At 38.9% G+C, this 10,632-nt stretch overlaps 2 protein-coding genes across 3 annotated transcripts; one reads left to right on the top strand and one right to left on the bottom strand.

Annotated features, from left to right (window-relative positions):
• Positions 1 to 180: 180 nt before the first annotated feature.
• Positions 181 to 7,482, top strand: LOC140762448 (ATP-dependent zinc metalloprotease FTSH 7, chloroplastic-like). The gene is made up of 13 exons (XM_073100257.1): positions 181 to 1,330; positions 2,303 to 2,368; positions 2,460 to 2,594; positions 2,694 to 2,759; positions 2,850 to 3,035; positions 3,131 to 3,217; positions 3,311 to 3,424; positions 3,543 to 3,667; positions 3,760 to 3,868; positions 5,558 to 5,683; positions 5,783 to 6,106; positions 6,182 to 6,305; positions 7,178 to 7,482. Exons 1-13 carry the CDS (start codon positions 455 to 457, stop codon positions 7,300 to 7,302), a joined length of 2,463 nt encoding a protein of 820 aa, XP_072956358.1. The 5' UTR covers positions 181 to 454; the 3' UTR covers positions 7,303 to 7,482.
• A 595-nt stretch (positions 7,483 to 8,077) lies between these two features.
• LOC140762367 (cytochrome b5-like) lies at positions 8,078 to 10,452 on the bottom strand. Of its 2 annotated transcripts, none has more exons than XM_073100113.1 (4): positions 10,293 to 10,452; positions 10,098 to 10,187; positions 8,834 to 8,900; positions 8,078 to 8,630 (listed from the first exon to the last, which is right to left on the bottom strand). In XM_073100113.1, exons 2-4 carry the CDS (start codon positions 10,182 to 10,184, stop codon positions 8,380 to 8,382), a joined length of 405 nt encoding a protein of 134 aa, XP_072956214.1. In that variant the 5' UTR covers positions 10,185 to 10,187; positions 10,293 to 10,452; the 3' UTR covers positions 8,078 to 8,379. The 2 variants fall into 2 exon arrangements, with proteins under 2 accessions (XP_072956214.1, XP_072956216.1); XM_073100115.1 differs by having other exon boundaries at positions 10,098 to 10,190; positions 10,293 to 10,444.
• Between the last annotated feature and the right edge of the window lie 180 nt (positions 10,453 to 10,632).

The raw sequence follows: 10,632 nt of genomic DNA, 5'->3' as shown, positions 1-10,632 counted from the left end.
GTAATATGTAAAAGAGGAAAAAAAAAAGAAAAAAAAAAGGAGAGGAAAAGATCTAGTTTACCAACGTCTCCTGTGGACAGCGGTCTCTGATTTAATTAGACCGTCCAATTTTATTTTATTTTTTAATTTTATTTTCGGAAGCTTAATCCATCTTGTTGGATTCTTTTGGTTTTGGACTGCATCCACTCGCACCAGGCCACCACGACCACCACTTGATTACGTCGCTCTGCCTGCCTGCCTGCCTGCCAGCCTTCTTCGACGGTATTCGACTACTGGATAAGTCTCCCGCTTTGGAATAACAAGGACGCGGCCCTATTCCGAACAGTGCCCCACCTCCTCCTCCGCCGACTTCTCTATCCACCTCTCTTCCTTCTCTCCGCATTAGGATAAAAAAGAAGGAAAAAGAATATCTTATCCACCTTTTTATCCGGATCTCTAGGGTTCGAGATCACTAATGGCTGGAGCAATGGAATCCTTACAAGCCCTAACGCCCCACTGCTTCCCCTCCTCCTCCTCCAAAGAATCCACAATCAGGAATCGATCGCTCTTCTTCCCTTGCTGCTCCTCTCGAAACCGCTCCGTCGAGCTCGTTCGCTTCTCATCGACGCCGGCTCGGAGGAATAGCGCCGCGCCGCTGTTCGATTCTGGGGACGTTATTCTCCGCAATCGGAAGTGGGGGGATAAGTCCAAGATTCGCGCCAAGAGTTCGTGCGAGCAGGGCGGGGATGGCTCTCCCGGGGAAAATAATAGCGAGGCGCCGCCGGAGAATAGCAAGGGGATGAAGAAGCCAGCTCCTACTCATAATCCCTCGACGGCGCCGGCGTCGGCTTCTTCGCCCTCTCCTCCTCGAAGGAAGAATAAGTGGAAGGGCGGGTGGTGGTGGAAGTGGCAGCCAATTATCCAGGCGCAGGAGATGGGCGTTCTGCTTCTCCAGCTCGGGATTGTTATCTTCGCTATGCGGCTTCTCCGGCCGGGGATTCCCCTCCCTGGGTCCGAGCCAAGGCCGCCGCCGACCTACATAAGCGTGCCGTTTAGTGATTTCTTGAGTAAGATTAGTAATGATCAGGTCCAGAAGGTGGAGGTGGACGGCGTGCATATAATGTTCAGGTTGAGGTCAGAGCAGGGAGGGTCAGAGGTGGAGGGGGGAGGAGGAAGCAGGACGCAGCAAGAGGCGGAGGCTTTGATTAGGAATGTGGCCCCGACAAAGAGGATTGTGTATACGACAACTCGGCCGGGGGATATTAAGACACCTTACGAGAAGATGCTTGAGAACCAGGTCGAATTTGGCTCGCCAGACAAAAGGTCGGGTGGTTTCTTGAACTCAGCCTTGGTAAGAATTTTGGTTCTTCTCGTTGCTTTGTGCTTTTAGGCCAGTAAACTAGTTCTGTAAGGGACCATATGGGTTATGATTTTAAAACCATCATTTTCTACTAATGGACCCAATTCCCTTGAATGATGCTTTCTCATCATCAAAGCAAGAGAAGAAATGGTTAATTTAAGCAGTAGGGCTGTTAGAGGGTATACTGTATTCTATTGCAACTTTATGCCGAGGGAATTTCCTTTTTCCCCCTCTTAATCTGGCATTTAACACTTTATCTATTATTAAACTGTGCAATTAAATTTCTAACCTTTACAATATCTGTCTAGTTTCCATCGTCTAACACAATGTGAAAAGGACTGTTGTTACTATCAGATAAGAGAGTCACTTTCAAGAAGGTGATCTCCTATTGATGTTGCATATACAGGGATGCTTAGGATATACAGGGCAGACTACTGATATATGTGATTTGCTTTTAAAGGAATCTAATGCCTGACACTTGGGGGAAGTTCCATTTTTCATATTTCCTCTTATGCCCTGAAATTATGCAGTATATGTATTTTTTATTCAAAGATTTTGTCTTGGTGATCCCCATGCTGAATGGTTTGTGGACTACCATGTCCTTCTATTGAAAAAAGTGCTAGTAGAATTGTTGAAAATTGAAATATCGTAGAGAAGATAGAACTTCTGAAAGCTCTGACAAATTTTGCCAGTATACAATTCACAACTTATCTTACTTGGCATGGCCATCCATCAGAGCGAAATGCTCAAGTTACAGTAGATGGATCAATGAAAACTTACAAGTAGTTATATACTTATATAGAATTGCTGAAAAAAAATAAAATCCTCTAAAATTGAGCTTGCTGTTTTTCTGTAAAGTTGGATAGTAATCAACATGTGTTCATAAGTTTACATGTATTAGACTCCCTTTTGTGGAACTTTCTCATAGATATTCTAACTATGGCTCATTCGTCTTTCATGTAGGTTGCTATTTTCTATATTGCATTACTTGCTGGGATTCTGCAACGCTTCCCAATAAGCTTTTCTCAGGTTTCAGATGAATCCACTCCATTCTACACTCTATTGGAAATTGGATTTTCCCTAACAACTATAGTTCTTCTCTTTCCTTTCACATTGTCAGCATACAGCAGGCCAGTTGAGGAATAGAAAGAGTTCAGGCTCTGGTGGAGCAAAAGTATCAGAACATGCTGATATAGTCACTTTTGCTGATGTGGCTGGTGTAGATGAGGCCAAAGAAGAGCTGGAGGAAATTGTGGTATGCTAGGTCTCATTCATTATTTATCTCCTTCTCATTGGAGGTTTCTGGATTAAGACAGGAGGAATAACATATTAATTTTCTTCTGTTTATGCTCAGGAATTCCTTAGGAATCCAGAAAGATATACTCGTCTTGGTGCTCGACCTCCTCGAGGAGTCTTGTTGGTTAGATATCAGTAACCAATACCAAACATGACATCCTTATGCTTCAAACTTTATTCAGGAACATTTTCTTAAACTGTAGTTTATTTACAGGTGGGTCTTCCTGGGACAGGTAAGACTCTTCTGGCAAAAGCTGTAGCTGGGGAAGCTGAAGTTCCCTTCATAAGTTGTTCAGCTAGCGAATTTGTAGAGCTATACGTTGGTATGGGAGCCTCACGAGTGCGTGATCTATTTTCAAGGGCAAAAAAGGAGGCACCATCAATCATTTTTATCGATGAGGTGAAATAAAATTGTTATGTGATTGTCTAGTCTTGTTCCGTCCTTTCATATCTCTTATGCTGTCAGCTTTTCTGTTATTTATTTTCAAAATGCAGATTGATGCTGTGGCAAAAAGCCGTGATGGTCGATTTCGCATTGTCAGCAATGACGAGCGAGAGCAGACTCTCAACCAGTTGCTCACTGTAAGAAGGCAGAAATTTTTTTTTTTGTTCCAATCTGTCTTCAGTCATTTCTTCATTTGACTATTTAAAGTACCTTGGTTATTCATGATTTAGGAAATGGATGGATTTGACAGCAACTCTGCGGTTATAGTCCTCGGAGCAACTAATCGTGCGGATGTTCTGGACCCCGCACTTCGCCGTCCTGGAAGATTTGATCGTGTAGTTATGGTAAGTATTTTCTGTTTTGTTTCTAGTATAGATTGTAAAACAATGAATATGATAAGCTTATTAACCGAGATTCTTGTTCTACTATGGCGTTGTGATACTTTTCATGTTTGTATCCCAGGTTGAAACTCCTGATAGGCTTGGCAGAGAATCTATTTTAAAAGTTCATGCAAATAGAAAAGAGCTTCCGCTTGGGAAAGATGTAGATCTCAGTGAAATTGCATCTATGACTACTGGTTTTACTGGGTAAGAATTTTTTGTTTGGGTTTCCTTTTAAGATGACCATTTTCCATTGATTTGACTGGTTGTTACAAATCTTTTGATTAAATCTTACACAGAGCAGACCTTGCAAATTTGGTAAATGAAGCGGCTTTGTTGGCTGGAAGGGCAAATAAAGAAGTTGTGGAAAAGATTGAATTCATTCTTGCAGTTGAACGCTCAATAGCTGTATGTTTTCTGCATTTAATTTTCAAAGATTTTTTTTATTCATATTTTGTACTTCAGCTTTTGTACTTTTATATACCTCTTCATTTTTTATTTATATATTCCAATTGACGCTTCTACAAGATATATGGACATTGTTTTTTCAGCTTCCAACCTTATGTTATGCACATTAAGAAGACACCTATGAAACAGAAATTAATTATTTGTGTATATATGAGGAGGGATGTACTTGTATATAATTGTGAATCAGTCTTATTTTCTATTGTTGCCTTATTCAGAAGAGGATTTTGGTGTCTGAATAAAATAGAGACATTTCTCTCGCATTTTATTTCTTCTCTAGATGTCAATAAAAAATCTGCTCACATTTTTTGCAGTACTCTCTCTGAAACAACCTAACAAACCATTATTTTACATTCCCTACATAAATGATGGTACCTCTCATCTTTAAGAAGACCCATTTCACTTCAAATTTGAAACTCACAAATCATTTTTTAGCCTTTTAAGATAGCTCGATCTAATTCAAATAACAAGTGGTTGTCATTATATAAATAAATACGAGGAAGAGAATAATTATTCAATAAACTGGACTGAAATCATATTTTATTTTTCTTTATCTGTGAAAAATTATTAGGAAGAAATTTGAACATATGTTAAGAGAGTACCCCACAATACCTGTGAAGCTCGGATTCAGGTGCATCTCTTTTTAAAAGATCTTTTCCCACGTTCAGCATGTGATTAACTGGGGACATAAAAAAGATGGCACTTCAACAAAACTAAAATGACTGCCCCCCATTTTTATCATTTGTTAACAGCATATAGTGTAACACAATAACATACTCATGGTTTAAAAGAAAGTGTCAGAACACCTAACTGATGATGTTCCGCTCTTCCTTGGAGTTTGTTCACAGTTGATATGTGCTCTCAGGTATAACAAGATAGTGCCTGTCACTTATAAGAATCGAAGTACATATTTGATCTTTTTGTTCCCCTATCTACTATTCAGTAGATTTAACATAGAGATGTTGCCTGTTATTAATGACAATTTGATTAGCCTTTTTCTTTAATATGTAAATGAGGTTGTTTTTTCTAAATATCATTTGGTTTTAATTTGAACATAGAACTTCTCCATTATAAATGGAGGTAGCATTTTTATCAGCATCTTTTGCTTGATCATTCAGCTTATTTTTATCATGTATTTTATCGAGAGTTATGTTAATTTATTGGAGAGTTATTTTAACACAATATCCAGGTAGGTGGTAGGCTTAAGCTCCTAGGTGGTAAGAAGTAAGAACCAGTGTAGGGCACTTACAGGAATTACATGTATATGTTCTCCCAGATATCTATTGGCTGCAATTTTAAGGCTTTTACTAGCATTACCAAGTTATGTAGGAAAGAGTTGGATCATTCTTTATTGTCATAAGCTTGTCTTTAGAAGTTGAATAGAAGCATTAGTAAATAGTTTGGCCTATTAATGTTAAGATTTATCATGGTGTTCACCGTCAGCAGTTTCTGCCCCTTCTATTGTTGATAAACTATTATGGGATTTTTATGTTACTATGCTTCATAATACAAGAAACTCTTACCTGGCCTCCTAAAAAATGTGTCTGTTTATTTTTCATCTTGAATCTATCTTTTACAATGATATGTTTTAGATACCTGAATAGTATAAACTGAAAGTGTATGGATATTTAGGGTATAGAGAAGAAACATGCAAAATTACGAGGAAGTGAGAAGGCTGTTGTTGCACGACATGAAGCTGGGCATGCAGTTGTGGGGACTGCAGTAGCAAATCTGCTCCCTGGACAGCCACGTGTGGAGGTTTATTACTAAAGCAACTTTTTTGGTGATAAAATAAAATTACGTTGATGGGTATCTTATTTTCTTACAGAATAATAAGTATATATGTTCTTTTACCAGAAATTGAGTATATTGCCGAGGTCAGGAGGTGCATTGGGTTTTACATACACCCCTCCTACCACGGAGGACAGATATTTGCTCTTTATTGATGAATTGCATGGTCGCTTGGTCACTCTTCTTGGTGGGCGTGCAGCAGAAGAAGTTTCTTATTCAGGCCGTGTGTCAACTGGAGCACTTGATGATATAAAACGAGCAACTGACATGGCCTATAAAGCTGTGGCTGAATATGGCCTGAATCCGACTGTTGGTCCAATATCACTAGCAACATTATCTAGCGGTGGCCTTGATGAGTCTGGTGGAGCATCTCCATGGGGAAGGGATCAGGTTTTTTCTCTATCTTTTCTAGTCATGTAGTTGAACTTTTTCCCAAAGACAAGTCCATTGAATCTGAATATACAGGGGCATCTAGTGGATCTTGTTCAAAAGGAGGTAAAAATGCTACTGCAATCTGCGCTTGAAGTAGCTCTTTCTGTCATTCGTGCCAATCCTACAGTTTTGGAGGGGCTTGGAGCATATTTAGAAGGTATCTGAATGTCTTACTGAGCTTCAGTAATTATAAATGACTGTCTTGGGCCAATTTCATTGATTTTGGCCATGTTGGGCCTCATTTTAGATATATATTCCTGGTAAAGGCCCATGTAAAATTGATGAAACCTAGGTTAACTGCCTGTACTCCAACTAGACAGAATTGATATTTGTAAATACTAGTAGGCTTCCTAAAACAACATTATAGGTTCATGCAACAAGCATCCTTCGAGATGATCTATTTTGCTGTTTGTAGAAGTCATATCATAGAAATATCTAGGTTGACTTTAAGACGTTTGCTATTTAATATTTTAATTATTACCGTTCACTGCAAATTATTCTTTTCTACCCTTACAATATGCATAACAAGAAGATTTTCTGATTATATGCATGAGTCAACTGCAATATCTGCCTCTTATGCTCTTTCCGTATAATGAGAATATAATCGAAAAGGAATGCTTCTACCTTGAAAGGAACCTATATACGATTCTCTTATGTTTCTACCTTGAAAGGACTCTATATACAATTCTCTTTTTATCATCAGACATGTTATCTGTTCATTTGGATGCCTCCTTTGCATATACACTATTGAACTCTAATATGATACTCTTCTGCTATATCATTCTTAAAGCTTTAGTCATCATTCTGTTTGAGTTTCACACCTTTTGAAATTCTGAACACTGAAAAAAATTATTCCTCTTGAGGTTAAAGATTAGAAATTGTCAGGTACTGTAGTTTGAAATTTTGAATATCATTTCTCTAAATTCCTCATCATTTGTGGTGCCATAAGGAGGTTTTAGGGTTACCCTTATCGTCCTCATGGATTTGGTGAAGTACTTTTCTGAATTCCGGGTATCTCTTTCTGTGCAGAGAAAGAAAAGGTGGAAGGCGAGGAGCTGCAAGAGTGGTTGAAGTTAGTTGTAGCCCCTGCAGAATTGACGTTTTTCATTAGAGGCAAGCAAGAGAATGTTCTTCAGCTTGAAGCAGGTTCCTAGCACACACAAACATCAATTGCACAAATGTTATACTAGGACTATTCTAAATTATTAAATCCCATATGGAAGGCACCCAGGAAGTGTTTCACATCCAAGATGGTAACCTCTCTTGTATGTACAGTTCGTTCAAATCAAAATAACTTTATATTTATAAAGGCATTAACCACCTTCATCCTGTAATGATATAACTGATTCAATACATTTTGGTGCTTACTGTGGTTACATGAACATACAACTCACAGGATATTATTTCTATGGCTCAGATATCGGTGCTATTTCCAAAAATCCTTTGTAGTATAATGCAGTAGTTAAAACTGTAGCCATTTTTTTTTCGAGAAAACAAACTGTGGCCTATTTCGTTCGGAAGCATGTGTGAATTTAGTGCTTTCAAGGTATATTGCTGCTACAGATTTAACTGGATACAAAGTTTCTTCTGTGGACCACGGTGTGCTTATCTATACCTGTTTCAAAGGCATTACGAAGCAAATAAATAATCCTCCTTCCTTTTCTGGTGTCATTTAAGAGTGAGTAGATATATACCGAACATATGATCAATCCGACAATGCTCTCACCTCTTCAATCTAATTTTTCAATAGAAGTTGATACAAACCATGTAGGCAAAGCGTGTTTCCACACAAGGTGTACTAAGCTGATGATTGCACGCTTCCAAGCATGAGAAGCTATGCAAATATCAGTTATTGGGGGAAAGTACAGCAAAAAAAGATAAAAACGAATTGTATCTTTTGGACGTGTAGAAAACGGCGAAAAAAGAATATAAGAAAAACAATCTGCCATCTCTAGTAACATCGCATAATCCTAGTGGCCTTCAACCACAGAAGTAAACAATAAATATAGTGGCTGCGGTAAATATGGAAGAACTTGGAGCATCACAACAACGGTTCTTCCTGCATACTACACTAACTCTGGAGTGCAAAGGATTATAGAGAACACAAGGTATTATAATAAACATCACAGCAACTATTCCATGCAGCCAATTGGAACAACTAAAATGTTCACTTATTTCTAAATAGACCAACGCACTGTTAGACGCACTGGGATGAAAATGGTCGAAGGAAGCTACTCTGCTTTGGTAAAATGTCGGACAGCAAAGGCTAAACCCAAGATCAGAAGGGGCACAAGAAACTGCAGTATTTTGATGATGGCCTCAGAACTTTTGTCCGGATTGCGAGGTGCTTGTTGAGGAGCAACAAATGTTCGCTTTGTTGGAACAGTAGAAGAGTCTATCTCCCCAATGCAGTACTTGGCCATCATCTCCCTTGCAGAATTGCTGTGACCGACATCTTCGAAATCATTTGTTCCGTCTTTTCCTGAATAGATTAGATGGAGATAATGAGCTTGAACTTCACAATTAAATCACAGGAACTCCACAGGCTACATTCCTCAAGACACACATATTGACAATTCGACATGAATAAGTAAAAAAGCTAATACAACAAACATAAGGGGAAAACAATGGCAGAGCAGAGAAAGAAAGCTACGGGTAAACAAAAAGAAAGGACAGGATTCGAACCGGTTGCAGCCAGCAAGACCTCATCACCACCAGGATGCTCATCCATAAATGGGGTGACATTGTACACCTACAGAACAAACATATGTTTACAGAAAGGGTTAGTCTTGTATAGTCAGAATTATTATCCAATCATGGTAGTCTTAGGTAAAGGAGTCAAGCATGACCAAGCCTCTATCATGTGCATATGAAGTAGAACATTAGATATGTGAAACTTAGTTGATTCACTATATAAGTCGCAATATGTAGGCTACAACAAAATATCTTCTCATCACATGACAGATGAAACAGATGAAACAGATGAAAGATCATATTTCATCAAGAAACTTCAAACCAGACATGTATAATGATTTACTTATGAAACTTTTAAGCATCTTGCACTTTTCCTAATACCAGCATGTAACATTTTATTGACTGTAGCATTCACAAACATTTTTCTCAACTTATAAGTACAGTTATTTGTTATTCAACGATGATAAATGCAAGCATGCATTTCGAATAGGAATAATCCAAGTCAAACGTGCTACTACGCAGCATGCACGAAACTCTGCTAGTTTTCACGAAACAATCAGCCGTCAAACTCCTCACATTTCATAAAATTCACTCCGATATGTCCATCAAGTAACTGGTGAACAGAGCGAACTGAGATGCAAACAGAAGATAGACGAGATGAAGCAGTAGACATGTTGAAGTGATCTGAAAGATCCTCTTTTAGAAGTGTAGCATATCGTATAAATGACATGCTTGCTGTCATTTTCATGACTCCAATTTCACGATAACTCAATTCTGCTAGGATGAAGATAATAAGGAGAAGGAATTACTGATTAATTCTTCGGGGTCATGTCTTTGGTCTAACTAATGCTCACAATCTTTTCATATATTATTCTATTATCCTACTAACCGGGGAACCCCAGCGCAAACACATTTCTACTATTTGGAGTGAATTTTGGGGGAGAAAAAGGGAGAAGCTTTTCAGTTGCCTTCTCTCGCGCGTCCAAATAAAAAGGACAGAAGGAGAAGTTAGTCTTTCCCCTTCCACTTCCCTTTAGTTACCTACCAATGAACTAAATCCTTCACCGATCAAAACCTAATATTATGAATCATAAGATAAAATAATTATAGCCAACAGACCGTATCAAAGCTTCTCCACGAAGAAAAGAAGAAGAAGAAGAAGAAGAAGAAGAAGAAGAAGAAGAAGAAGAAGAAGAAGAAGAAGAAGAAGAAGAAGAAGAAAGATAACAGATCGAATTTTAGGGATAGAGAATACCTTCCCGGAGATGATGAGCCAGCAATCCTTGGTGGCGGCGTGCTTCGAGACCTCCTCGAATCCGTAGATTTTGGGATCGGACGCCATTGCCTACTCCAAAAGCATCCCAATCTCAGATCCCAAATAAAAATTAATCAAAGCAGAAATTTACGAAAAAAAAAAGAGAGGGAAAGATCGACTAAGAGAAAGACTTACTCGATAGATAAGAAAAGATCGGAGAGGGCTATTCTCTCGTTTCTCCGCCTACTTGAGCGTTCTCTCGGATGCGGCCGCGATAATAAAAGGCGTGTTCTTTCCAACCTCCGCACTGTATTTTATATTTACGTAACGGGATTGGGATGAGACTTCAGAAGATAGCGGCCTGGCGATGACGGTAATTTTGCGTAAATCCCTTACGAAGTGAGTCGTGATTCATTGCTGTTGACTTCACCGTTTGGCATTTTCGGGTTTGATCGGCACGAGAGTAGCGGGCTACGGGTGAAACCGGATTGGACGACGGCAAAATCATATTCTTTTTAGAACAACAATTCTTCGG

This window comes from Typha angustifolia, chromosome 7 (assembly GCF_048772165.1).
Source record: "Typha angustifolia cultivar Huaian chromosome 7, ASM4877216v1, whole genome shotgun sequence".
In the NCBI taxonomy this organism is placed as follows: Eukaryota; Viridiplantae; Streptophyta; class Magnoliopsida; order Poales; family Typhaceae; genus Typha; species Typha angustifolia.
The sequence above is the reverse complement of the archived record's forward strand: the minus strand, read 5'-3'. Positions and strand labels throughout refer to the sequence as shown.

What these genes read in the sequence shown, in the direction of transcription:
- LOC140762448 (XM_073100257.1), top strand. Translation starts at nt 455, where the DNA reads ATGGCTGGAGCAATGGAATCCTTACAAGCCCTAACGCCCCACTGCTTC. An exon ending in TCCCAATAAGCTTTTCTCAG is followed by an intron (nt 2,369 to 2,459) that starts GTTTCAGATGAA and finishes TCACATTGTCAG; the next exon opens with CATACAGCAGGCCAGTTGAG. An exon ending in GCTTGGAGCATATTTAGAAG is followed by an intron (nt 6,306 to 7,177) that starts GTATCTGAATGT and finishes CTTTCTGTGCAG; the next exon opens with AGAAAGAAAAGGTGGAAGGC.
- LOC140762367 (XM_073100113.1), bottom strand. Translation starts at nt 10,184, where the DNA reads ATGGCGTCCGATCCCAAAATCTACGGATTCGAGGAGGTCTCGAAGCAC. An exon ending in GGCTCATCATCTCCGGGAAG is followed by an intron (nt 8,901 to 10,097) that starts GTATTCTCTATC and finishes TTTGTTCTGTAG; the next exon opens with GTGTACAATGTCACCCCATT. An exon ending in GGTCTTGCTGGCTGCAACCG is followed by an intron (nt 8,631 to 8,833) that starts GTTCGAATCCTG and finishes TAATCTATTCAG; the next exon opens with GAAAAGACGGAACAAATGAT.